Source organism: Elephas maximus, chromosome 2, assembly GCF_024166365.1.
Source record: "Elephas maximus indicus isolate mEleMax1 chromosome 2, mEleMax1 primary haplotype, whole genome shotgun sequence".
Lineage (NCBI taxonomy): Eukaryota > Metazoa > Chordata > Mammalia > Proboscidea > Elephantidae > Elephas > Elephas maximus.
The window spans coordinates 118,515,392-118,540,140 of NC_064820.1; the positions used below are offsets into that span (position 1 = coordinate 118,515,392).

Here is a 24,749-nt window from a genome sequence, read left to right on the forward strand (position 1 = left end):
GAATATCTATGAATATAACCATTTACTGAGAGCTTACCACGTGCACCAGACAATTTGCTAAGTGCTTTAACGCAATCTCACAGTAACCCATAAGGAAGACTTTATGATTCCATTTTGTCAATGAGGAACCTGAAGTTTGGAGAGATTAAGTGAATTGGCCAAAGTCACTTAGCTTAACTGAATCTATGTACCTCAAAGTCTATGTTCTTAACCTCCATGTACCGTCTTCCAAGCACCTACACCTCAGTGTATAGGAGGTGCTCTTGTAAGTACATGAAGACTTTCCAAGGGGTCCACCGGCATGACAGTCTTAAGGGAATCAATTTCCGTATCCTTAACTTTCTTATGTAATCTTTCCTCAAACTGCTCTGCCTAAGAATCCACCTTCAACCAAAGTATCACGCTGGTTCTCTGTCCCCACATTCCTCTTCATACTCACTTTCTCCCACTCTATAAAATAGAAGCACACTTCTTACTCATGTCAAAGGGGCAATCTAAAATCCTGGGGTCAAACTGAACTCTAATGAGTGAATATCCAATTTTTTTAGGTGACTTCCATTTCTCTGTTTTCAAAAAAATTGAAGGACAACTTGTAAATGGTCTGTCAAATTGACATGATTTTTGGTAAATAATTCAGAAGAATTAAGTGACAATGCTATGACAGACTCCTTCCATCCCTATCAATTTATTTATGTGAATAAGGTTTCTCAAGCTCACATCCACAATGATGAAACACAGAAATAAAATTTATGCCTAACTGTGACTCATTCTAGGAATAAATAAAATTCATTCACAAAGTAATTGGAAGAGGGAGAAAAGCTTCTATCTCATTAAGTGGTACATTTCGAGTAAAATTTTACTTATCTTTATATAATTATCAAAATTTATAATTTGTTTTGATCAACTGGATATTATTAATTGTAACAACTCAATGTAAACCAATTTTTTTTAACATTTAAATTGCTGAACATAGCTTTACTGCAAACAAGTATGATAGGGTGAACAATACTACTTAGATTTATAGTAAAGAATTTTTCAAAATTTGTTTGGGAGTAAAAAGTTTTACCATTATTGTTTCAGAAAGTTAAAGATCTTAGATATTTTACCCTGTTTTTACTCAAATTTGAGATACCAATACAATATAAGGCAAATGGACAACGCCAATTATATTCACCAGTAGCCTGTATCTGAAAAGAAAGATCAGTCTACTAACGGAAAAATAACAGATAAATTAAAATAAGACTTATGTAGTAACGTTAAGTAGCCCAATAAGGACCAGTGCTGCTTGATAAACACATAAATAAACACAAAAAAAGGTGGTTTGTCTTATTATTTGTTGTTGTTTCATTTAAATAATATTAGTTAAATCTAAAGGGAAAATCATAAATTATGTTTCATTTTTCAAAATGACTAAATAAGTGCATACGAAAAAAAAACAAAAACAAAACTACGCCACCAGGATTTCCAAGTGCATACTAGACATGAAACATATCTTGATCAAATTCAAACAAAATGAAACAGAACACTAAAATTTGAGAAAGTCGTTAAACTGTGGAGAAGAGAGATGCTTAAAGCCATTAATCAGAGGCAGCAGGAGAGGTGTGTAAGAGTAACTTTGAAAGTGGCAGCATCACTGGGTTCCCTAATGGCAGAAGCCAACAATGTTTGGGACTGTAAGTTCCCTGAACATACTATGCCCTTTCTTGCCTCCTGTCTCTGTTCACTATACCACTGCCTTTATCTAGCATGACTTTCCCTGATCAATCTCTCTGGCTCTTCTTGTAAGATGCCAATCAAATGTCACTTTCTCTGTTAGTAACAAGTAATAAAACTTTTAATTCTTAATACTTAAAAAAAAAAAAAGCCTCTATAATACTGCAGAAAATAATAAACCACTAGCATAATGGAAGAAACTGTTCAAACACTGTGAAACCAGGCCCTAGAAAAGAGGGATTCTATTGTGGTTACTCAAAATGTATTTGGCTCAAGGAAGTTAGTGATTCTTAATCTTTACATATAAAATTTCTGATGCAAGTTACCACGCTGTACCAATATTTTGCATGTGTCAGAATTTTGCAAAAGTCCCAAACATATCCTGTCTCATAATGCTCTTCTGTCTTTTTTCCTAATACACAGTATTTCTGCTATGGTCGCTTTGAGAAAGACATACACCATAAAGCATAATTGAGAGCAATGATTTCCACGACAGATTACTCAGAGGTAAAGAAGGCGATGCCAAAGGTCAGCTAACGTGTGCGTGTCTCTGCCTGCTCTACCTGCCCATCTACCGATGTAACTTACCAGTCTAGACTAGAGTTTCTAATCTCAGACAAGTTCCAGATAAAGTGTTACCATAATGCCCCTGAAAGCTCGTTCATTAATTTCTGTTCTTTCACCTTTGGTTCGTTCACCAGTTATGACCGTCCCCAGTTCCACTCTGGAATCACATCACCTTCTTCTAATGAAACCCACTAGTGTACACAAAATTTTCAAACATGAAAATGCTCGGGCTTTTTACCCTAGACAAATATAATTAAGAACAAGCTTTTCTCTTTTTGTTAAATAAGGAAGAGAAGGCAAGGCAAACTTTGACGCCAAATATGCCGCATTTATTAGAGTGTGTATATTTGTGTGTGAGGAGAGAAGCATGAACTGCATTAGGCAGCAGGGCAGTATCTACAGATGACACAAAACGAAAGAAAGGAAGTGACTTGCAAAATATCCTTAAGGATCTTCCATTCATTTCACAAGTACACCTGTGTGTGTGTGTTCTGTGTGAATAAAATATTCAGACTCACATACCTTTATAATTCAACAGAGGAAAAGAATGTTATTTTCTAAATGTAGGTAAAACATTTTCCATTCTACAGTAAAAACTGGGAGATATTTCAGTTGTAGACAAATTGACAGGCCTCAAGAATAATTTATATATACTCACTAGGTGTAATCACTATTTGGTAATTATTATTAAATTGATCAAAAAACTATTTACCTTTAGACTTAAAAGTAGTTTAAAATCCCTTATAACATTTAATTTTTATCATTTTGTATCCTATCAACATATATACATACATTTATATGGACACAGAGTAACTAAAATACCTCCATAGCCTGGGCTAAGCGTTCTTCTAGTGCCATGTAGGTGAGGAACTGCGGGTCCACGTAAGAAATAGCTTCAGCAACACCTAGTCCATCTGCAAATCCATCAAACAGGCTGGAAAAAAAATACAACCATGATTTGGGAAATCTTTATGGCCAACACATTGTTATATTAACATACTGATAAGCCAATAAATATATTTTAAGCGGAAACCTTTAAACTGTTTTAACATAAACCCTGTGGGTGGGGGCAGGGGTAGCAGAAAGTTAAACTGCTAAGCGGCCCCTTCTAAAAGATAGCCAGACTCACTGCACAAAGTTTATGGGAAAATCTTATGTTTCTAGTTCCAGCTCCATGGACTGGTTAAGACTGAAATAAAGAGGACTTCCTCCTTCTTAGTTCTTTCTCATACATTTTCACTTCTGCTTATTTTAGTTTCCAATCAGAGTTCAGGTGATATTATGATAGTTATTGTACTTATTTTAATTCTATCATTAGTCAAAGCCTCTTTTTCTTCTCTCATCTTGTATTGCTTAATTACTTTGCGCTTTAAAATAATTAATTTTCTCAATGCCTCTCTCATTAATCTCTTCTACTCTTGTAAGAACTAGGTCTCCTCCATTATTACTCGGCTTGAAAAACATTCAGCTCCTAGCTGCTTGTTCTTATTACCTTTTTCCTAAACAAAAACCGTTACGCCTTAATATGGTCCTAATGGCCTTTCCTCACCCTAGAAATAATTCTGCCAATGATTCCTGGAATATTAAGTGTTTCAAAAGTTGGAAACCTTAAATATGTTCTCAGTCCTCTTCTCTCTAATCTTGCCCCCTTGGGAATGACATTCAAGCCCAATTCTTCAATTACCCTCTCTGCAGATAATTGCCAAATATCTGTCTGATTCCAAACTCCTCTTAAGCTCTTGTCCTACATTTTCTAATTGTAGGTGGAGCACCTTAAGTGGAAGTACCTCAAATTCAAGATCTCCAGAACTGAGCTTATTTTTCTATCTAAAGACAGAATATCTGACTTCTTCACTGCTACCAGAGTTTGACTATCATAGTCAGAAACATCCATAGTTACAACACAAGCTAGCTAAAAATAGTTTACTGCCATCATTGAAATTACAAACCTATTGCCAAGAGACACAGAAGTGATTCTCATGAACAATATATTACAGCTTAGCAGTTGGAACTCAGCAAGTATCACATGAAACATAATATAAAAGAACAGACATTCTCATAAGAGTCACACATTTTAGAAATGGAATGAAGACTAAGAATTACTGAATCCAAACACATTTGCAGCACTGGGATCCTTCATGATCAGGGAGATACACTGCAAAGAGGGAGAGCCCTGGAGTCAGTCAGACAGGGATTTAACTTCAAATTTAACTGAATCATAGTTAAAGAACTGGACATTTTTATTTAACTGTTTGTTTATCTATAAAACAAATTAAATGAATAGATGCACACAGGTGCCTGGCACAGAGATGGAAGCATAGTATGATTCAAGAAATAGTACCATTTGCAAAATACACAGCTCTCTGGGGTGGTGCATTCCAGCCTGGGAGAGCCTTATCAGGAAGCTTACATGAAGGAAGTATTCCTGCTTATAACGTCTACCCTGTTGCTCTAGTTCTGCCTGCTGGAGAAATACAAACTATGCCTACTTTCTCTTTGAGTTTTATCCCTTCAAGTGGTTGAAGTCATTCATCTCCCAATAATTCTCTTCTTCTCCAGGCTAAACAATCATAAACATTCAAAGCATGGTACCTGGTTGTAGTATGGCTACTGCAGAATAATCAGTTAATGATAAAAATTCTAGTGTTATTCATCTGGCAACCACCACGGAAATAACTGATTCAGACAACATCCACGAATGGATGCTAAAACCAGTGAATTAAAGTTTGATGGTTTGAGATGAAGCAGGTCATTTACAGTCTCAAAGCATCTGCCCACAAGATGCCTACTGATTATTAAAGGAAAAATGGCAACTGTACAGTGAAGAAACCTGGAAGATCCCACCTTAACCAAGTGAGCAGATTTAACAGCTCCAGTGAGGGGAAAAATTGACATCATGTGCCTTCTGATATGTACAGAGAAGAACAAAACACCACTTCTGTGGTGTTCCTGCCAAAAATTCCTAACTCAAATCTAATCATTACATCAGACAAACCCAACCTCAGGGACATTCTACAAAATAAATGGCCTGTACTTTTCAAAAATACCAAGATCATGAAATACAAACAAAGACTGAGGAAATGTTCCAGATTAAAAGAGACCAAAGAAATATTAACGTAATGTAAGAAGTGATCCTGGATCAGACCAAAAAAAATTTTCTTTTGCTCCAAAGGCATTAGTGAGACAATTAAGGACACAGGAATAAGGTACTCTAGCATGTTCACTTCCTGGTTTTGACAACTGTACTTTGTTGTATAAGGGATGTCCTTATTTTCAGGAAATTCATCCTAGAATATTTATGAGCACAGGAGCATCATGCTTATAACTTATTTATAAATGCTCTGGGTACAGGGGTAAAAAACAGAGAAAGGAATGAGAGAATGATAATGCTAATGTGGTAAAATGTTAATATCCAGGGACTCTTAATTAGGAATATATGGGAATTCCTTGTATTTTCCAACTTTTCTATAAATCTGAAATTATTTCAAAATAAAGCTTTAAAAATTCTACTATTAAACTAAAGATACATCCACACAGTAATAATTTCTTATAAGCTTATTAGGTTAATAATTATAACCCCAATTTCTTATTGGAAGACAGAGAAGTAATTATGAAAAAATAAATAAATGGTAGAGCTGAGATTTGAACCACATCTGCCTAAATCCAAAACCCCTGTTTCTCCACATTACCTCCTACCACACAAAGCTATGAGATGTTCTCTTGGTATTTCATAACACCTCTGCGACTTCATCAAAACAAAGAAATTTTTGATACAAATTTCCTCCACTGTCCTTTAACCTAAAACAAGGAACCAAAAACCTTTAATTTTTTCCTAATGATGAAACTGAAAAAACGTATGCCAAATTTGGGTTTTAGAGACAAGAGCTGCTGCTATTTGCCATGCTTTTTCTTTTAGTTTTCAAAATTGCATGTTATTTTAATATGAAAATCCAGCCATGTTTTCCACCTTATCAACATTTAGCCACTGCCCCCCAAATAAAGAGTACCACATAAGCAAATAATAAGGTGCTGACATAACCTGGATAAAATTCAAAATAGCAACCTCCAAATATTTCTGCTTAAAATCAATGCTAAAATGCTCTCCATTATTAAAAAAACTACTTTGAAGCTTCCCAAATTTGGGTAGAATTAACAACGTTTCTAAAACTTTAACATAACACGCACATCCAGAAAGACCGAGTGTAAATTAGAAACTAAAGACAAGAGTTTTTAAATTTCAGTTAAAATTATATTGACCACAGACCTATTCCTTCAAATTTTTATGTGGAACAACCTTTTTCAAAGGTTATTTGGAAACACATATAAAGAGCTTTAAAAATACCATATAGCTCAGTCATTTTACCTTTAGTAATCTGTTCTAAAAAAAAAATAGAAGTACAGAACAAGTTTATGGGGGAAAAATAATTCGCAGTACTATTTCAATGGGGGAAATGATCAGTTAAATTTTAACGCATTAATTACAGAATGGAGAATCTACATGATAAAGGTACAAAACTATTTTCACAGACTTTTGAAAACATGCAACAGAAGAATATGCCTCATATGAAACCACAATTGCCTCCTAAACATGTAGTATAGATAGAACTAAATAGATGATTCTTTCATCTGCTTACTTACTTTGATGAATTACTTTGCATAATTGAGGGGGAAGGCTTCAAAATTAAGAGGGAGTGCAGTGAGAGGGTAAGGGGGAGAGGGAAGAAAGAAGGAAGCATCAAGATCAGTATAACCAGGGCTCAGATGAAGCCACGGATACTCCATAATGCTTGGGAAGCCAGAAAATGGGTTCTGGACAACGGGAATGTTCAAGGTAGAATTACAAATTGTTTGTGTGCTTATGACGAAACCCCACTTCTACTTCCACACAATGGTCGATAAAAGTCTGCTCTGCACACACAATTCTTTTCTCTATCTGGGGGAAAGGATGGAAGAGGGTAAAGAGGTTCTCAAGAAGATGCTCACTTTGGTGTCTGGGACAAATTGGAGAAGCACAAAGAAGTAGCTAATACACATAGAAAGAGAAAGTGAAGACAAAAAGGAGGCCTTGAAAACATAAGTTCAAGAAACCTGCAGAGATATCAAGATAAACAAATGAGTGTTTCTCAGCTTTATTTTTCTAAATTTTCTGTAATGGAATCATGTAACTTTCATTAAAAAAAAAGATAAATTCTCAAAAATATATTTGTGCAGAGACAACAGTAAGACCAGTAACATGTCATTTCTATTTCCAGAAAAAAAAAATAAGATAAATTCTCAAAAATATATTTGTGCAGAGACAACAGTAAGACCAGTAACATGTCATTTTTATTTCCAGAAAAAGGAAGATGGAACAAATATCCTTTCTCCATCTCAAGAGTTAGCTGCTTCCAATGAACTACTGCACCCTTGAAAGGTAAATCCAACTTACCAACCAAAACAGATAAATGGTGAACATTATATCATGAAAATTAACAATTCTAAAATCCAGTGCATTTATATGCTTTTACTTGCAGCCCACTATTCTTGGTCAAGGAGGCCTGGTGATGAAGTGGTTAAAGCGCCTGGCTGCTAACCAAAAGGTCTGTGGCTTAAACCCATTAGCTGCTCCATAGGAGAAAGATGTGGTGGTCTGCTTCCATAGATTACATTGCACCCTTGAAAACCCTACGGGGCAGTTCTACTCTGTCCTGTGGGGTCACTGTGAGTCAGAATCAACTTGACGGCAACAGGTTTGGCTTTTGGTATTCATTGTCAGTACAAATTTAATACTTTCAACATCTCCGGGAAGGTACAATTTATATCTTCCAAATTTTAAACACGGAGAAGGACAATAAGGAAATCTATAGCCTTATGATTCTTCTGATTCAATCACAAATTTGAAATTCTTCAAAAGGTATTCACTAAGGACCCCCCTTTTTAAAAAAAAAAAAAAGCTATGCTAAGTGCTCTTTGCACATGTGCAAACAGCTGGAGATGGAAAACCAAAAGGGAAGAACACGCTCAGCATTTCTCAAGCTGAAAGAACTGAAGAGAAAATTCAAGCCTCGGGTTGCAATAGTGAAGGATTCCATGGGGAAAATATTAAACGATGCAGGAAGCATCAAAAGAAGATGGAAGGAATGCACAGAGTCATTATACCAAAAAGAATTAGTCGATATTCAACCATTTCAAGAGGTGGCATATGATCAGGAACCGATGGTACTGAAGGAAGAAGTCCGAGCTGCTCTGAAGGCATTGGCAAAAAACAAGGCTCCAGGAATATCAATTGAGATGTTTCAACAAACAGATGCAGCACTGGAGGTGCTCACTCGTCTATGCCAAGAAATATGGAAGACAGCTTCCTGGCCAACTGACTGGAACAGATCCATATTTATGCCTATTCCCAAGAAAGGTGATCCAACTGAATGTGGAAATTATAGAACAATATCATTAATATCACATGCAAGCAAAATTTTGCTGAAGATATTCAAAAACGCCTGCAGCAGTATATCGACAGGGAACTACCAGAAATTCAGGCCGGTTTCAGAAGACGACGTGGAACCAGGGATATCATTGCTGATGTCAGATGGACCCTGGCTGAAAGCAGACAATACCAGAAGGATGTTTATCTGTGTTTTATTGATCATGCAAAGGTATTCGACTGTGTGGATCATAACAAACTATGGATAACACTGCGAAGAATGGGAATTCCAGAACACTTAATTGTGCTCTTGAGGAACCTTTACATAGATCGGGAGGCAGTTGTTTGACCAGAACAAGGGGATACTGATTGGTTTAAAGTCAGGAAAGGTATGCGTTAGGGTTGTATTCTTTCACCATACCTATTTAATCTGTATGCTGAACAAATAATCCGAGAAGCTGGACTATATGAAGAAGAACAGGGCATCAGGATTGGAGGAAGACTCATTAACAACCTGCGTTATGCAGATGATAGAACCTTGCTTGCTCAAAGTGAAGAGGACTTGAAGCACTTACTACTGAAGATCAAAGGCCCTAGCCTTCAGTATGGATTACACCTCAACATAAAGAAAACAAAAATTCTCACAACTGGACCAATGAGCAACATCATGATAAACAGAGAAAAGATTGAAGTTTCGTCAAGGATTTCATTTTACTTGGATCCACAATCAACAGCCATGGAAGCAGCAGTCAAGAAATCAAAGGACACATTGCATAAGGGCAAATCTGCTGCATTGAAGAGCAAAGATGTCACCCTGAAGACTAAGGTGCGCCTGACTCAGGCCATGGTATTTTCAATCACATCATATGCATGTGAAAGCTGGACAACGAATAAGGAAGATCGAGGAAGAGTTGACGCCTTTGAATTGTAGTGTTGGCAAAGAATACTGAATATACCATGGACTGCCAAAAGAACGAACAAATCTGTCTTGGAAGAAGTGCGGCCAGAATGCTCCTTAGAGGCAAGGATGGTGAGACTGCGTCTTACATACTCTGGACATGTTGTCAGGAGGGATCAGTCCCTGGAGAAGGACATCATGCTTGGCAGAGTACAGGGTCAGCGGAAAAGAGGAAGACCGTCAACAAGGCGGATTGACACAGTGGCTGCAACAATGACCTCAAGCATAACAACGACTGTAAGGATGGCTCAGGACCGGGCAGTGTTTCGTTCTGTTCTGCATAGGGTCGCTATGAGTTGGAACTGACTCAACGGCACTTAACAACAACAACAACAACATGCTAAGTGCTAGAGGGCATACAAAGCTAAATAAGTTAGGAACACAAAACCATGAGCGCATAACTAAGTAGGATATAAGATAAGCTCTAAGGATGATCAGGTCCCTGGGTGGCACAAATGATTTGCAGTTGATAACTAACCTAAAGGTTGGCAGTTCGAACCCACCCAGAGGCACTATGAAAGAAAGGCCCAGAGGTATGTTTCTGTAAAGAGTAACAGCCAAGAAAGCCCCTGGAGCAGTTCTACTCTGTAACATATGGAGTCTCTGAACCGAACTGACTTGATGGCAACAGGTTTTTTCTTTTTGTTTGTTTCAAGAAAGCTAAAGGTCAAAAAAGGAAGAAGCTGCTGACTAGAAGAAGGAGGAAAGAGTCCATTTAGGAAGTGACATATGAAATGAGTTTTGAAGGACAGGATGACTCCAACGGAAGAGAAAATCAGAATACTTCTTAGCTATGAGAATCAATTTTCTTAGAATCAAACAAATTCTATTCAGTAACAATTAAGCATAATAGTAACACTGTTACACATACCTCCAGTCCACATCTAAGTCTTCGCTTACACTGGAGTCATCCTCAAGGTTATTGTTACCATCCAACATGAAAGCTTCCGGTTGTGCAAATTCATTGGCAGGCTCATTTCCCTCATCACTGCTGCTTTCGTTTACTTCATTGTACTGTAACCAAGGAATTTCTCCCTCTTCCAAGGATGTCTGTTCCCTAATACAGAAATTTTAAAGGAAGAAACATTTTTAGAACACATCATAAAACTGTCCTTTAAAGTATTCTATTTAGTGTGCAAGTGAACTCTTTATACCTTGAGTTCTATGCTGTAGGTACTTAAACAATTTAAAAAAATTATTTTCTTAACTGCACTATTTACAAAAATACAAAAGAAGCATATTTATCATTGAGTTATATGCGCATAGAAAGAGTTCCTCATTGCATAGGAATCTATTTATTTGATTTAAGAATTATCTGTTGGTGTTGTCCCTGAATCAGTTCCAATTCACAGCGAGCCCCTGTACAACAAAAGGAAACACTGCCCAGGCCTGCGCCATCCTCACAATAAGCAACACTGCCCAGGCCTGCGCCATCCTCACAATAAGCAACACTGCCCAGGCCTGCGCCATCCTCACAATAAGCAACACTGCCCAGGCCTGCGCCATCCTCACAATAAGCAACACTGCCCAGGCCTGCGCCATCCTCACAATAAGCAACACTGCCCAGGCCTGCGCCATCCTCACAATAAGCAACACTGCCCAGGCCTGCGCCATCCTCACAATAAGCAACACTGCCCAGGCCTGCGCCATCCTCACAATAAGCAACACTGCCCAGGCCTGCGCCATCCTCACAATAAGCAACACTGCCCAGGCCTGCGCCATCCTCACAATAAGCAACACTGCCCAGGCCTGCGCCATCCTCACAATAAGCAACACTGCCCAGGCCTGCGCCATCCTCACAATAAGCAACACTGCCCAGGCCTGCGCCATCCTCACAATAAGCAACACTGCTATGTTTGATTCCACTGTTGCAGCCACTGTGTCAATTCATCTTGCTGACACTCCACTTTACCAAGCATGATGTCCTTCTCCAGGAACTGGTCCCTCCCAATGATGTGCCCAAAGTACATGCGACTACATCTTGCCATCCTTGCTTCTAAGGAGCATTCTGGCTGTACCTCTTCCAAGACAGGTTTATTTGTTCTTCTGGCAGTCCACGGTATATTCAATATTCTTCACCAATACCATAATTTAAAGCCATCAATTCTTCCTTAGTCTGCCTTATTCACTGTCTAGCTTTCACATGCATATGGTGACTGAAAATACCATGGCTTCGGGTCAGGTGCACATTAGTACTCAAGGTGACATCTTTGCTTTTTAACACATTAAAGAGATCTTTTGTAGCAGAGTTACAAAATGCGATGTATCCATAATTTTGGGCCCCGGTAGCACAGTGGTTAAGAGCTCAGCTGCTAACCAAAAGGTTGGCAGTTCGAATCTACCAGCCAGTCTTTGGAAACTCCATGGGGCAGTTCTACTCTGTCCTATAGGGTCACTATGAGTTGGAACTGAACTGATGACACCTATCAACAATAATAACTTTACATATCTAAACCCATAAATGTTTCCTTAAGTAATTTCAGGCCCTAAACTACAATACAGAATAACAGGTTTATAAGACTTAGTATCTACTATGGCCAGTCTAGGAAAAGCAGAGGAATTAGCATAATGAAATAAGCTACTTTTATTAAGGTTTTAATGTCTAATATATAAAGATAATGAATATTTTCCCTTCGTGTATCATAATTAAATCCAATGAAAATTTAAACTTGAATGGAATCAAAATACGAAATCAAATTAAAAACTCCCAAGCCCACGAATCTTTATGAAAGCACTCATCCCACTGTACTGGAACTCACCTCGTATCTGACTCACTTGTCTTCCCCACTCAACTGGGAGTGTCTCAGCGCTCTCTCTCACCCTTGCAGCCTTAACCCCTGTAACAGTGCTTGCCACACAAGAAGCACTCTAATGTATGTGTTACAAATGAAATAATAAATCCTTATAAAACAGTCTCTTAAAAAACTGGAATAATTTAGAGAATAAGACTGGAATAGTCCTTGGAAATTTTTTCTGTTGTTTCTGAAGTACTCCTACAAAAAATACTTTACATTTCTTTTTTCTATTATATAGACATAAACAGTGACTCAGTTACTCAGTAACAGAAACTAAAATCAATAACATCCTGTGGGCGGCAGCATTAAAATTATCAAAATATATTCATATACTGATATTGAATATTAAAGAAATTTTTTAAAGTTTTTAAAATATGCTCTCGTACAATCATGCATCATGAGATTTTCTGAGAAATGAAGAAAATAAAAGGCAAAGAAAATCAACCCCCTGAAAATACTAAACGCTCTGATTTTACAAATCTGACTGGCTTCATTTAGCTAACAAATCAGCAATTTGGTTATCCACTATTTGCAGCACAGAATTCTAAATGTTTTAGTTATACCAAAACTTTAAAAGTCTGAGGCATTCATAAAATAACCTAGCTGTAAATCCTGTAAAGCATCATAAACACTCCTGATAAACTGATATTTAGATAACGGGTTTTCGTTTTATAACTTAAGACATATGTAAGCAGTGCCAAACTTTAGGCATATGCTCATTTTAAGTAATTCTGATTGTATAGCAAATTTTTATGATTTTCAAATCCCTATCTCAGAGTAAAGGGAAGTAACTGAAATTTGAGTTAGAGCCCAAAAAGGCTTAAGAGGGAATTACTACTTACAAAATCAAGGGTACTGTTTCATGTCATCTAATCTCAAAGACAAAATCCAGGCATTTACATTAGAGAAATTCTTTATTCTAATAAGTGTAGGGTTGACTAATAGGAAAGGCAAGTATATTTATTAAATTTTTATAAAAAATGATTTTAAGAGTTATTTTAAAAAGTTTATAAAACAGTCATCAGAGCAGCTAGAAGTGCCAAAAGGAAACCACACGAACTTGATGAGGCTGATTTAATTTTAAATTCATAAATACAAATCTCAAATGGACGCTCAATACTGGGGAGAAATTATTCAGTGTTACCTAACACGTTTGCTGTTGAGCTCTCTGAAAGCCTATATCCTACCTTTTCTTATTTCCTTAAAATCTCTCAATTTACCTCCCTAACTCACAACATCTAATTAACGATGAGAACACCTCCTTGAGATCTTAACGTACACCTACCTGATTACTAATGAGGCTGAGCATCTTTTGATATTCTTGTTGTTGTTAGGTGCCGTTAAGTGGGTTCCAACTCATAGCGAACCCAAAATGAAATTTTGCCCAGTCCTGTGCCATCCTCACAACACTAGATATGTTTGAGCCCATTGTTGCACTCACTGTGTCAATCCATCTCACCGAAGGTCTTCCTCTTTTTTTGCTGACCCTCTACTTTACTAAACATGATATCCTTCTTCAGGGATTGGTCCCTCCTGGTAACGTGTCCAAAGTTAAGTGAGACAAAGTCTCACCATCCTCACTTTTAAGGAACATTCTGGACATACTTCCTCCAAGACATATTTGTTTGTTCCTCTGGCAGTCCATAGTATAGGTAATATTCTTTGCCAAACCATAATTCAAATGCGCCAATTTTTCGGTCTTCCTTTTCCACTGTCTAACTCTCCCATACATGTGAGGCAGCTGAAAATACCATGGCTTGGGTCAGGTGCACCTTATTCATCAAAGTAACATCTTTGCTTTTTAAGATTTTAAAGAGGCCTTTTGCAGCAGATTTGCCCAATGCAATATGTCATTTGATTTCTTGACTGCTGCTTCTATGGGCGTTGATTATTGATACAAGTAAAACGAAATCCTTGACAACTTCAATATTTTCCCTGTTTATCATGATGCTGTTTATTAGTCCAGCTGTGAGGGTTTTTGTTTTCTTTATGTTGAGATGTAATCATACTGAAGGCTGCAGTTTTTGATCTTCATCAGTATGTGCTTCAAGTTGTAATTTTGTAATTATGATATTCTTATTACCCACAAAATTATCTGCTCAAATGTTCTTATCATTTTCTAATTGGATTGTCCCTTTTCTTACTGATTTGATTTGTAGGAGTTCTTTATACATTCTGCATATTAATACTTTATATTCTATAAATTTGTTCTCCTAGTTTGTTTCCTTTCATATCTTTTTGCCTTTTACTGTTTTCCCATCATGCCATGCTGACTAAGGGCTCCATTATAATGGCATATGGCAATGGTGCTAGTGAGCATTCTTGTCTTGTCCTTCATTTTATGTGGAAAAACTTTTAATGATTATTTATTGAGAATTATTGATGGGGGGTAAATATCTTTTATCGGGTCAAAGAAGTTCCATTCTAATGCTAGTTTTTGAGTTTTTGTCATGATGAGGCACTGATTATTACTAAGTAAATTTTTTTCTGCATCAAAAGAATCATATGGATTTTCTCCTGTGTTCTGCTAATGTGGTGACATTTATAGATTTCCTATGTGAAACTACCTTTGCATTTCTAGAATAAACTGAGATTGGTAATTTTTATCTTTTTCTAAATACACTTATAAATTCAGATTTCCAACAATTTTATTAAGATCTTCATGAATGAATGAAATTGGCTTATAATTTTCTTCACATATTCCCTTCACCTAGTTGGGAATTAGGGTTATACTGGCATATAAGATGATCTGGGGAAACAGTTCCTTTTTTTAGTCTCTGGAAGACTGTATATAAGATTGATCTGTTCCTTGGAAGTTTAGTTTAAGAGAATTTAGCTCTGAAATCACCCAGATCAATTGTTCCCTCCACAGGAAGATTTTTAACCAATGATTATATATATATATATATATATGTAATGGTTATAGGACTGTTCAGGCTTTCTATTTCTTCTTGAATGAGTTTTAGTAAATTCTATTTTCCTAAAAATTTATCAATTTGTTCTGTATTTTCAAATTTACAGGCATAAAGTTTATAGTATTCTTTTTTAGTCTATTTAATCTTTACTGAATTTGTAGTTGAATCCACTTTGTATTTCAATATTATTTGTCATCATTGTAAATACTGTCACTTTTTATAAATAACGTTTTGTTGAATATAGTCACACTTATTTGTCTACCTATTGTCTAAGGCTGTTTTTAGGGAACAGCAGTAGCTTTGAGTAGGTAGAACAAAAACTGGCCCACAAAGCAAAAATATTTACCCTCTGGCCCTTCATAGTACAGGTTTGGCAATTCCAACTACAGCATTCCCATTAAAGTTGGGAAAACCCAATGGTGTCTACCATCAGTCAGTCATATTTAACATTGTTCTGGAGATATTATCTAATGAAAGTAGATAAGAATATTAAAATTTCAATTTTTGCAACTACCTGCTTCCAGTTCTGTGAAAAGAATCGCTTATTTCCCTCTTGAGGCCGCCCTTTCTCCCTTGCCATTACCTCCAGTGGACAGCAATGGCAGCTCTAGTTAATTCATGCTTAACCAAAATCACTTTTTAAACGCCCAAATTTTCTTAATAAAGCAAAGCAGGAACATGCATTGCATCTCAACAGAAGATTCTGACATTATCAGTATTTTCAATTTAATTTTTCGTTTTTAAATATCAAAAGCATAATGAAAAAATCAGTAGCATTATTAACAGGCTATTGGTATTACAGCTTGAGCCCTGGTGACTCAGTGGTTAAGTGCCTAGCTGCTAACCAAAACGTCAGCTGTTCAAACCCACCAGCTGCTCTGCGGGAGAAAGATGTGGCAGCCTGCATCTGTAAAGATTTACAGTCTTGGAAGCCTATGGGGCAGTTCTACTCAGTCCTATAGGGTCACTATGAGTTGGAATTGACTCAGTGGCAATGGGTACTGGTATGAGAGTATGTAAATGCAATTAATAGTATACCTAACAGTTAAATATGACGTATATGTAAACTATCTTTTGACAACACACATAACACAATAAAGCTCATGGTTAAACATACCCTTCCTGAAGAGATAATTCTTGGTTTTCTTCTTCAGGGCCACTACTATCACTGTGTAGTTCGGGTTCATTCTCATCTTTTCCTGGCAGAGTCTCCCAGCTTTCATCACTTGAGGACTGATCTTTCTCTGTACCGGAAAACCGATGAGGCAAAGAAGCAGACCATTCCCCATCACTGCATTCTGAGCTGCAAATTTACATGAATAAAATAAACCATCATCACATGTTCAGTTATTTCCATCATTAGAAAAGTTAACCAGGTATCATAATATTCAGTGGATTGCTGATGTCACACATGCTTCAGCAGATGTCAATTCAATTTTAAAAAAACAAATCAATTCAGCAGAATGTAACTTTTCCAAATGAATATGGCATATGGTAAGTTAGGAAATACATCACTTATTTTTTAATTTCACTAAATTATATAATTCCATGGTACCAGGGTAGAGGCTCTTCATATTTTACATATTTCTAAATAAATTTTAAATAGTTTGATAATCATAAATTAACTATTAACCTACAATAAATAACACAGCACTCATTTGACCTGACTATAACAACTCTTTCTAATTACATATTGACAAATAGTGACATATTTTCTACAAATAAATTTTCACTACTGGCATACTTTAAAAAGCTTTTTTTTCCTTTCTTTTTCACAAAAACTTTTAAAAGGATTAGTCTATGTTTAAAAAGGAAGAGGGATTCAAATTCATGAAAAGCAGCACTGATAAATCTTCACTAAAATCCTCAGGTAGGCCCATGAACAGAAAATAAGTTTCAGTTCAAGAGAGTATTTGGATAACAAATCAAAAGGTATTATAAAAAATTAATAAAGACCCTTAGAAAATTCCTCTTAGTTATGTTTAAGTAACTACTTTTAAGTCTTTAAAGAAGTAGTCATCTTATATTACCAAAGGCTGAAGTATTACTTATCAACATTGAAAATAAGTCTTACTTAAGCACTCCTCACAGACGTAACATTATTCTGATCAAGAATCCCCTTAAAGAAAGATTAATCCAAAGGACTAATGGATCACATCTACCATGGCCTCCACCAGACTGAGTTCAGTACATCTAGATGGTGCCCAGCTACCACTACTGACTGCTCTGACAGGGATCACAATAGAGGGTTCCAGACAGAGCTGGAGGAAAATGCAGAACAGAATTCTAACTCAAAAAGAAAGACCAGACTTGCTGGCCTGACAGAGAATAGAGAAACCCTGAGAGTATGTCCCCCTGGACACCCTTTCAGCTCAATAATGAGGTCATTCTTGAGGTTCACCCTTCAGCCAAAGATTGGACCAGCCCATGAAACAAAATGAGACTAAAGGGGCACACCAGCCCTGGGGCAAGGACTAAAAGGCAGGAGGATACTGGAAAGCTGGTAATAGGGAGCCTAAAGTTGAAAAGGGAGAGTGTTGACATGTTGTGGGGCTGTTAACCAATGTCATAAAATAATATGCGTACTAACTGTTTAATGAGAAACTAGTTCTGTAAACCTTCATCCAAATAATAAAAAAAAAGAATCCCTTTAAAGATTTTTCTTTGTGTACCATACTTTTGTGAAAATCAAAAATAATGAATCTTAGTTTATGTTTTTTAAAAGTGACAACTGGTAGGAAATTAGTTTCTACCTTCTTTAAAAAAAAAAACAAACCCGCTGCTGTTGAGTTGATTTCAACTGATGATGACCCCATGTGTTACTGATTAGAACACTGCTCTATAGGGTTTTCTTGGCTGTAATCTTTACAAAAGGAGACAGATAGGCCTTTCTTCCATGGCCCTGCTGGATGGATTTGAACCACCAACCTTTGGGTTAGTAGTCAAGCACAAACTATTTGTGTCATCCAGGGATCTAATTCTTATTAATACCTAGACTAGTTACTTCCCCCTTCCATAGGCAGATGAACCCAAGAAATAAACATGTTATTAACAAACAGTAGCATCTGAGTTCTGAGAGATTAGAAGAAGCAAAAAAATAAAACTAACTTCCAATTTTCAGTAAACAACAGGAAGCAGGGCTCACACACCCTAAAGAAGGAATACAATATAGCCCAGGCTTAGCAAATAAATGGTGTTCTTTTAGCTGGGTATGAGCCAAAGTTGCTAACATTGTGTAAAATTTTCTGTTACCCAAAGAATAAACCAAGATCAAATAAACAATTTTTAGACTTACATCAGTGCCAAAATCTAACAGAAAACAGTTTTAAAACAGTAGTTATGTGTCCCTGACTACAAAACTTCTTATTTATTAAAGGTAAATTGTTGGTGATATCGTTAGTTGCTACTGAGTTGATTCCAACTCATGGCAACTCCCTGTGTGCAAAGTAGAACTTCTCCATAGTGTTTTCACAGCTGTGACCTATTGGAAGCAGATCTCGGGGCCTTACTTCCAAGGCACCTCTGGGTGGGTTGAAACCGCCAACCTTCGGGCTAATAGTTGAGTGCTTAAATGTCTGTGCCACCAAGGGGCTCCAAAAGCTAAATTACCAACACTAAGTTTGATAAGTATTTAAAATTCAGGGTATCTTTATTAATTTGTGGCAATTTTAACATATGCCTGCTTAATGTAGTTAATAAGGCACAGAGGATTAGGCTATTTGAATTGTGCAGCCATTTACAACTTTCAGGTCTTTTCCCTTAATATCAAGATATTGTAATCACTTTAACTTCATAGCATGCCTAAGGAACAAACCCATTTATCCCTAATTTACTCCTTTTAAGTGTCCATGAACTTGGAAACAAGATAAAAAAGGTGTGTTAAAATGTTAGAGCATGTGTTCTAAGATATTCGTTTGACTGTTCATAGATGTTTTATCTCTTGGTGGTAGAGGGGATGTCAGAGGGGCTCTTTATTCATGGCTCTGAGCTAAGTTAACAGGAGAGGAAAGGAGCTGTGATTCGGCATCACGAAGATTATCTGTGCATTTTCTCTTCCCCACTAGGCTGGTGCACCACAGGAACGGGGACCATTATTATTTATTTGCATTTTCAGAACACCTAGAACAAAGTCTAGCACTTAAGAGGATTTCAGTCAGTCCTTCGCGAATACATCAAATTAAAGTTAGCATTTCTTTTACTCTCCCCCAAAAATATCAGTAAAAAAAAGTTGTTCCAAAGTTTTTACCTTAAGTTTTTTTTTTTTTAAACTTTTAAGCAAAGTTAAGTATGAAGGAAGGAAAAACTCTTATTAAAGAAACCTTAAGTGTTATAAGAAATGATCAGTAGATGGCATGCCTCTCTTTAGAACAGTTAGGCCAAGGTTAAAATGTGCCGGCATTGCTGTAAGGTTTTTCTAAACCCAAGCTCTTGCTCTCGAACAGTTATTAAAGTTCTCAGGGTATATTTCAAAAGAGCGGGGTGTTAACCTTAGCTCTCTGGTTTAATTCCAAGTCTGGTAATTATATGCTGCCTATTAAAATTCCCCTCACAGTTCTAATTTAATAAGGTGGGGTTCAGTTCTGTCAAACAGCTTAGAGCAATGCTACCAGCTAAAACACTTACCCCACAGAGTGTAATGTTTCAGACATGATTAAGTGATCATTTAAGAATTTTTCTAGCAAGGCAATAGGCATTTATTAAAACACTTTTCTTCTTTTAAAGAATACATAACTTTTGCTTTAAAAAACAGTCAAAATTCTTATATCTAAAAATGTTATGGTGACTTTTAGCGATGTTCCTGTTAAGTTCTATTTGTAGCTATTCCAATACAAACATGACAAGAAAATTTTTCAAGTATATCACCTTAAATTTTACAAAGTACAGAAAACAACTTAAAAAAATCTCAGAGACTCAAATTAAGCAGAAGCTATTTCTATTTTCATTCTCAAGAACTTAATGGTAGATTCACTGTGTTTCCCCATTTCTCTCATCTGCCAGCATCAAAATAGAGCAGGACTACAAAGCAACATCAGGTAGACGAACAAATGGCAAATTGAAACTAAGTAAGAGTGTACAGCTATTAAATTTCAACCTTCAGCTGGCACCATATTAAAGGCACTCTGGCAACTGTAATACTTAGCAGACAGTTAGGGTAGTAACAGTAGCACAGAAATAGAATTACTCCTCAAAATTGTATAGGCCATTGAAAGGAGGACTTAAAATATATACCTTAAGGCTTATACATGCAAATATAAATAGATTCTAGGTAGAACCATTATCCTTCAGAGCTTATTCTGTGATAAGATTAAAAAAAAAAATCCTAAGTGTTTCTGGCAATTTAATGTGTCTTAACAAAAGCTTTAGGTTTCATCACTGAGTCTGCCCAACTACGGGTTCTGTAAATCAATATACTGCTAACAAGGTGAAAAGAAAAGAGAAAAATTCTATTAACCACGATTTACCAATACGTATATTGTACTTGTAAAAAAAAAAAATCTATTACTGTTCAGAATACTGACATTTCACTTAAAAAAAAAAATTACAAATAAATACATCCTATAACCACTAAAAGTCCAGAATCATTCTCAGGTAAAGAAAACACTTCTACCAATGACAAAATATCAGTTTAAAAAACCTGGATGGAGTCAAGAAAACTACCCTTTCTCTTGGGGTTGACAAACAACATAAGATCTCATCTACTTCATCACGCAACATTACACCTGACTACAAAAAGGCAAACAAAAGTAAGAGGTTTTTATTTTTGGTTAGTGTGTCCACAATGATGAAGGCATAGTCAAAGTAAATAATTTTCTTTAAAAAATCAAAACTGTAAGTGCGTGTGTGGGGTTAGGAGGAGGCGGGGGGGAACCTAACAACAGTATACTTCAAAAAGATATCTAAAACTCTATGAGCTTTCCTGATTTTTTTAAATGGTAACATAAAAACCAAAAAACCAAACCCATTGCTGTCGAGTCAATTCCAACTCATAGCGACCCAGTAGGACAGAGTAGAACTGCCCTATAAGGCTTCCAAGGAGCGCCTGGTGGATTTTAACGGCTGACCTCTTGGTTAGCAGCCGTAGTACTTAACCACTAAGGCACCAGGGTTTCCAATGGTAACACAGAAGTATAATAATAGAGTTTACAATTCAATCCAAAAATCTTAGGGCTGAACGTGTTTTAGAACTAAAAATTTTTTTCCCTAGATTAAAATATTACTTAACAACCTCCAATGGGGTCTGGGCCAGCACCCAATAATCAAATACATTCATATTTCTGGAGCAAAATATATGAATACTTGAAACAGCGGCCTCATTTTAGTTCAGATCCAAGCTTGCCATTAAGTAAGTTAACATCAGGTCAGGTTTTGTTGCCAGTTTCTACTTTCAGAACATTCTGCTTTTTGGATCAAAGACTGTGGGTCTTAACTGAAAAAAAGAGAAATAAGCTAGGCAAAGTTCTTAGCTAATATTACCCTTAGCTTAAAATACAGTACATTATATAAATATTGTCTGCTCTCTCTTGAAGTTTATAAACTTTTAGATAATACTAAAAATTATATTTCAATTGTTTTCTATAATATGTTATATATACTATATTACAATAGAATTCATGTCTAAAGAATATTAAATATTTGAATTAATTTTATGACATGAAATAAAATACATAAAATGAATTCATATAAAAATGATAAATTACTTCCTTTATAGTATCTCCTAGTTTAAAGAAAAATATTTCCACTAGTTAACAGAATCTTGTAATTTCACTGTAACTGAGCACTGTCAGGGTTACAACTAGCTTTAAAAGGATATGTGAAAGCTTGAGCTTTGGAAAATTTGAGTTATGAAAATTGAGTAGCTGAACAAAGAAATCTTCCATTTCTCTTCTTTCTGCTATCCTATGGTTTGGAATAAAAAGGGATCTGTGTTTTTAAGAGAGATCAGAACGTTTATTTTAAGAAAAGTTGTAGTTCACTTGAAAACAGAACATTACAGTGGTGAAAACACAGAATCTGGAGCTAGGCAACAAGCAGGTATTCGAATTATGGCTCCACCATTTACTAGCTCTGTGGCCTTAGGAAGTCACTTAATTCTCTGCCTCAGTTTCTTCATCCAAAAATGGGGAAAATAATGATACCTACCACACAGAGTTGTTATGAGAATTAAATTCTAAATAAAAATAAGTAAAAATTAAGTCAGTAATAGGAAGAATGGAAAGAATAAAGAGAGAAATGGGAGACATTAATAAATATTGGCAAAGTTAATGCAATATTACCAATCAAAAATTTCTCGCTTTTTAAACTTAAACTGCCTTAACAAAGATTTTTTTTAATACAATAAATGCTTATCTAGGTTTTTATTAACCACAATACCATGAATTGAAATAATCAGCATCTCTATCCTGCTATAATAACAATCATTATTTGAATTGATAATCTTTGTAAACTCCTAAAACACCTCAGAGGAAGTCTGCGAGAAATTCTAAACAATAGTTTGCACGTATGGTTAGCACTCAGTAAATAAGAATATTTGGTAAATCAAAATATCTAATTCCCTGACCATATCAGATAGAGCAAATACTGTGGTGGTAGAGATAAACCACTTTGTTCACTATATCATCTGTCAAAGTAATGTACGAAACCTTACCTATCTTCATCTTTGTCATACAGTTGGTAATAATCTCCACAGCCATTCCAAAAGGTGCTATCCACAACTTCTTGCCTTCTTGCTGTGGCTCCATTTTCTGGTATTATTTCGTTATCGTCTGCTTCTATTTGTATAACTCCTCCAAAAGGTGGATCCAAGAACATACAGTCATGCTCTCCATGGTACTCTTCACATTTTATTAAGAGATCATCTGAGCTGCTTTCCTCAACTTCCAAAGCCTCCTTCCACCTCTGAACACTTCTTTGTTTAGCCTCATGTCTATTAAAACCTGTTTCTTGGTCCACCTGGCTTGAACTTACCAGTTTTCTAACTTTTGGCCTCACTACCTGTTCAGGAGGCCTTTCCTGGTTGTTTTCCCTATCACTGGTATTTTGTTCACTACAAATATGCCCTGAAGCCCAGGCTGAATCTGCAGGTGAATTTTCTCTCTGCCTTTCCTGGCTAATATTATTTTGCTGTTTCTTCCCAACAACTTCATCTTCAGAAGAGGAGGTCTGAAATTTCTGGTTATTTTGATGGACAAACTCAATATCACCACTAGAACTTTTCACTAAAGGTGCTGAATCTAACTCTTCAAACTCTTCTCTTATTTCACAGTTAAGAGAGGGAATTGGTGGTGAAATACCTGTATATGCCTCTACTCCATTTTCCAACTCAAACACTGTATTGCCCAACACTTCCTGATATCTACCACCTTCCGCAACTTCTGTAGAAAGCTGAAGATGCTCATTATCCTCTCCATGTTTGGCATCTGGGTCGTAAGAGTCAGTAAGAACCACTGCATTTCCATTCTGGACACCTGAAGCATTACAAGCTCCTGGAGGACATTCTCCCTCAGAGCGATTATGAAGATCTGTAATGCTTCCTAAGGGCTCCCTGCCTCCCTCACTGTGATGTACTGCAGCACAGGATGGGCTGCTCTCAATGGTTTGATTCAACGCTGTACCACAAGTGGGAATTTCTGTTTCACTTTTTTTAAATAAAGATTCGTTGGGTAAAGAAGAATGAACTTGATCCAATGGACTGGAACCTTCACAGAGAACAAAAGAAAACACATTTATAGGGATTCATTTAGATAAAATTGTATTTAATAACAACCATTTAAGTGGAAATCATATCAATTATTACCTACTTGAAAATATAAATGAACCTCTGTGGCAGGTGCACCTATGTTCCCTAACTTCATTGGGAGAGCAGACTGGCTACCCTATGACTTCATTTATAGCATTGTATAGCCTCTAAATAGCTCCTCCCTCACATGTCTTTTGTAGGTTTTCCACCTAAATGCTAACACCTAAAATCACGTGCAAAAGACGTAAGGGAGAAGCTATTGAGAGGCTGCACAATGATGGGCATAAGCACAGTTATAGGGTAACCAATCTGCCCTATCAGTGATCTTCAAACCCATTTCAAGTACTCATGACAGAAAAAATAACAGTTACAGATGTAAGAGAAACGAGACACTATTGTGCTTTGATGTTAATTCGGAAGATTGTATCATCATATTGCAAAAAGGCTTCTTCTTTAAGGAAATGACCTAAGCTAGTAACTCAGATTTCTGTAAGTCAGATTCCTATAAGTAACAGTAAAGATAACCCAGAAATATCTAGTTTGCTCAGGAAGACATTTCAGTCTACAGATGTACATTCAAAGGATGTAGATACCTGAAAAATACTTTTTCAAACCACTGAATAAAAAAATTTTAACAGAATAACTACGCATTATTTGATGTCTA

The 24,749-nt window shown here is 36.3% G+C and overlaps 1 protein-coding gene across 1 annotated transcript in view; it reads right to left on the minus strand.

Moving 5' to 3' along the window:
• The window catches only part of PJA2 (praja ring finger ubiquitin ligase 2), a 61,158-nt gene that overhangs the window by 13,014 nt on the left and 23,395 nt on the right, over positions 1 to 24,749 (minus strand). The window contains exons 4-7 of the mRNA XM_049857853.1: positions 22,994 to 24,044; positions 16,466 to 16,651; positions 10,510 to 10,695; positions 3,103 to 3,214 (exon numbers count right to left, since the gene is read on the minus strand). Of these exons, the coding sequence (XP_049713810.1) occupies positions 3,103 to 3,214; positions 10,510 to 10,695; positions 16,466 to 16,651; positions 22,994 to 24,044 (1,535 nt within the window). The remainder of the gene's footprint in view (positions 1 to 3,102; positions 3,215 to 10,509; positions 10,696 to 16,465; positions 16,652 to 22,993; positions 24,045 to 24,749) is intronic.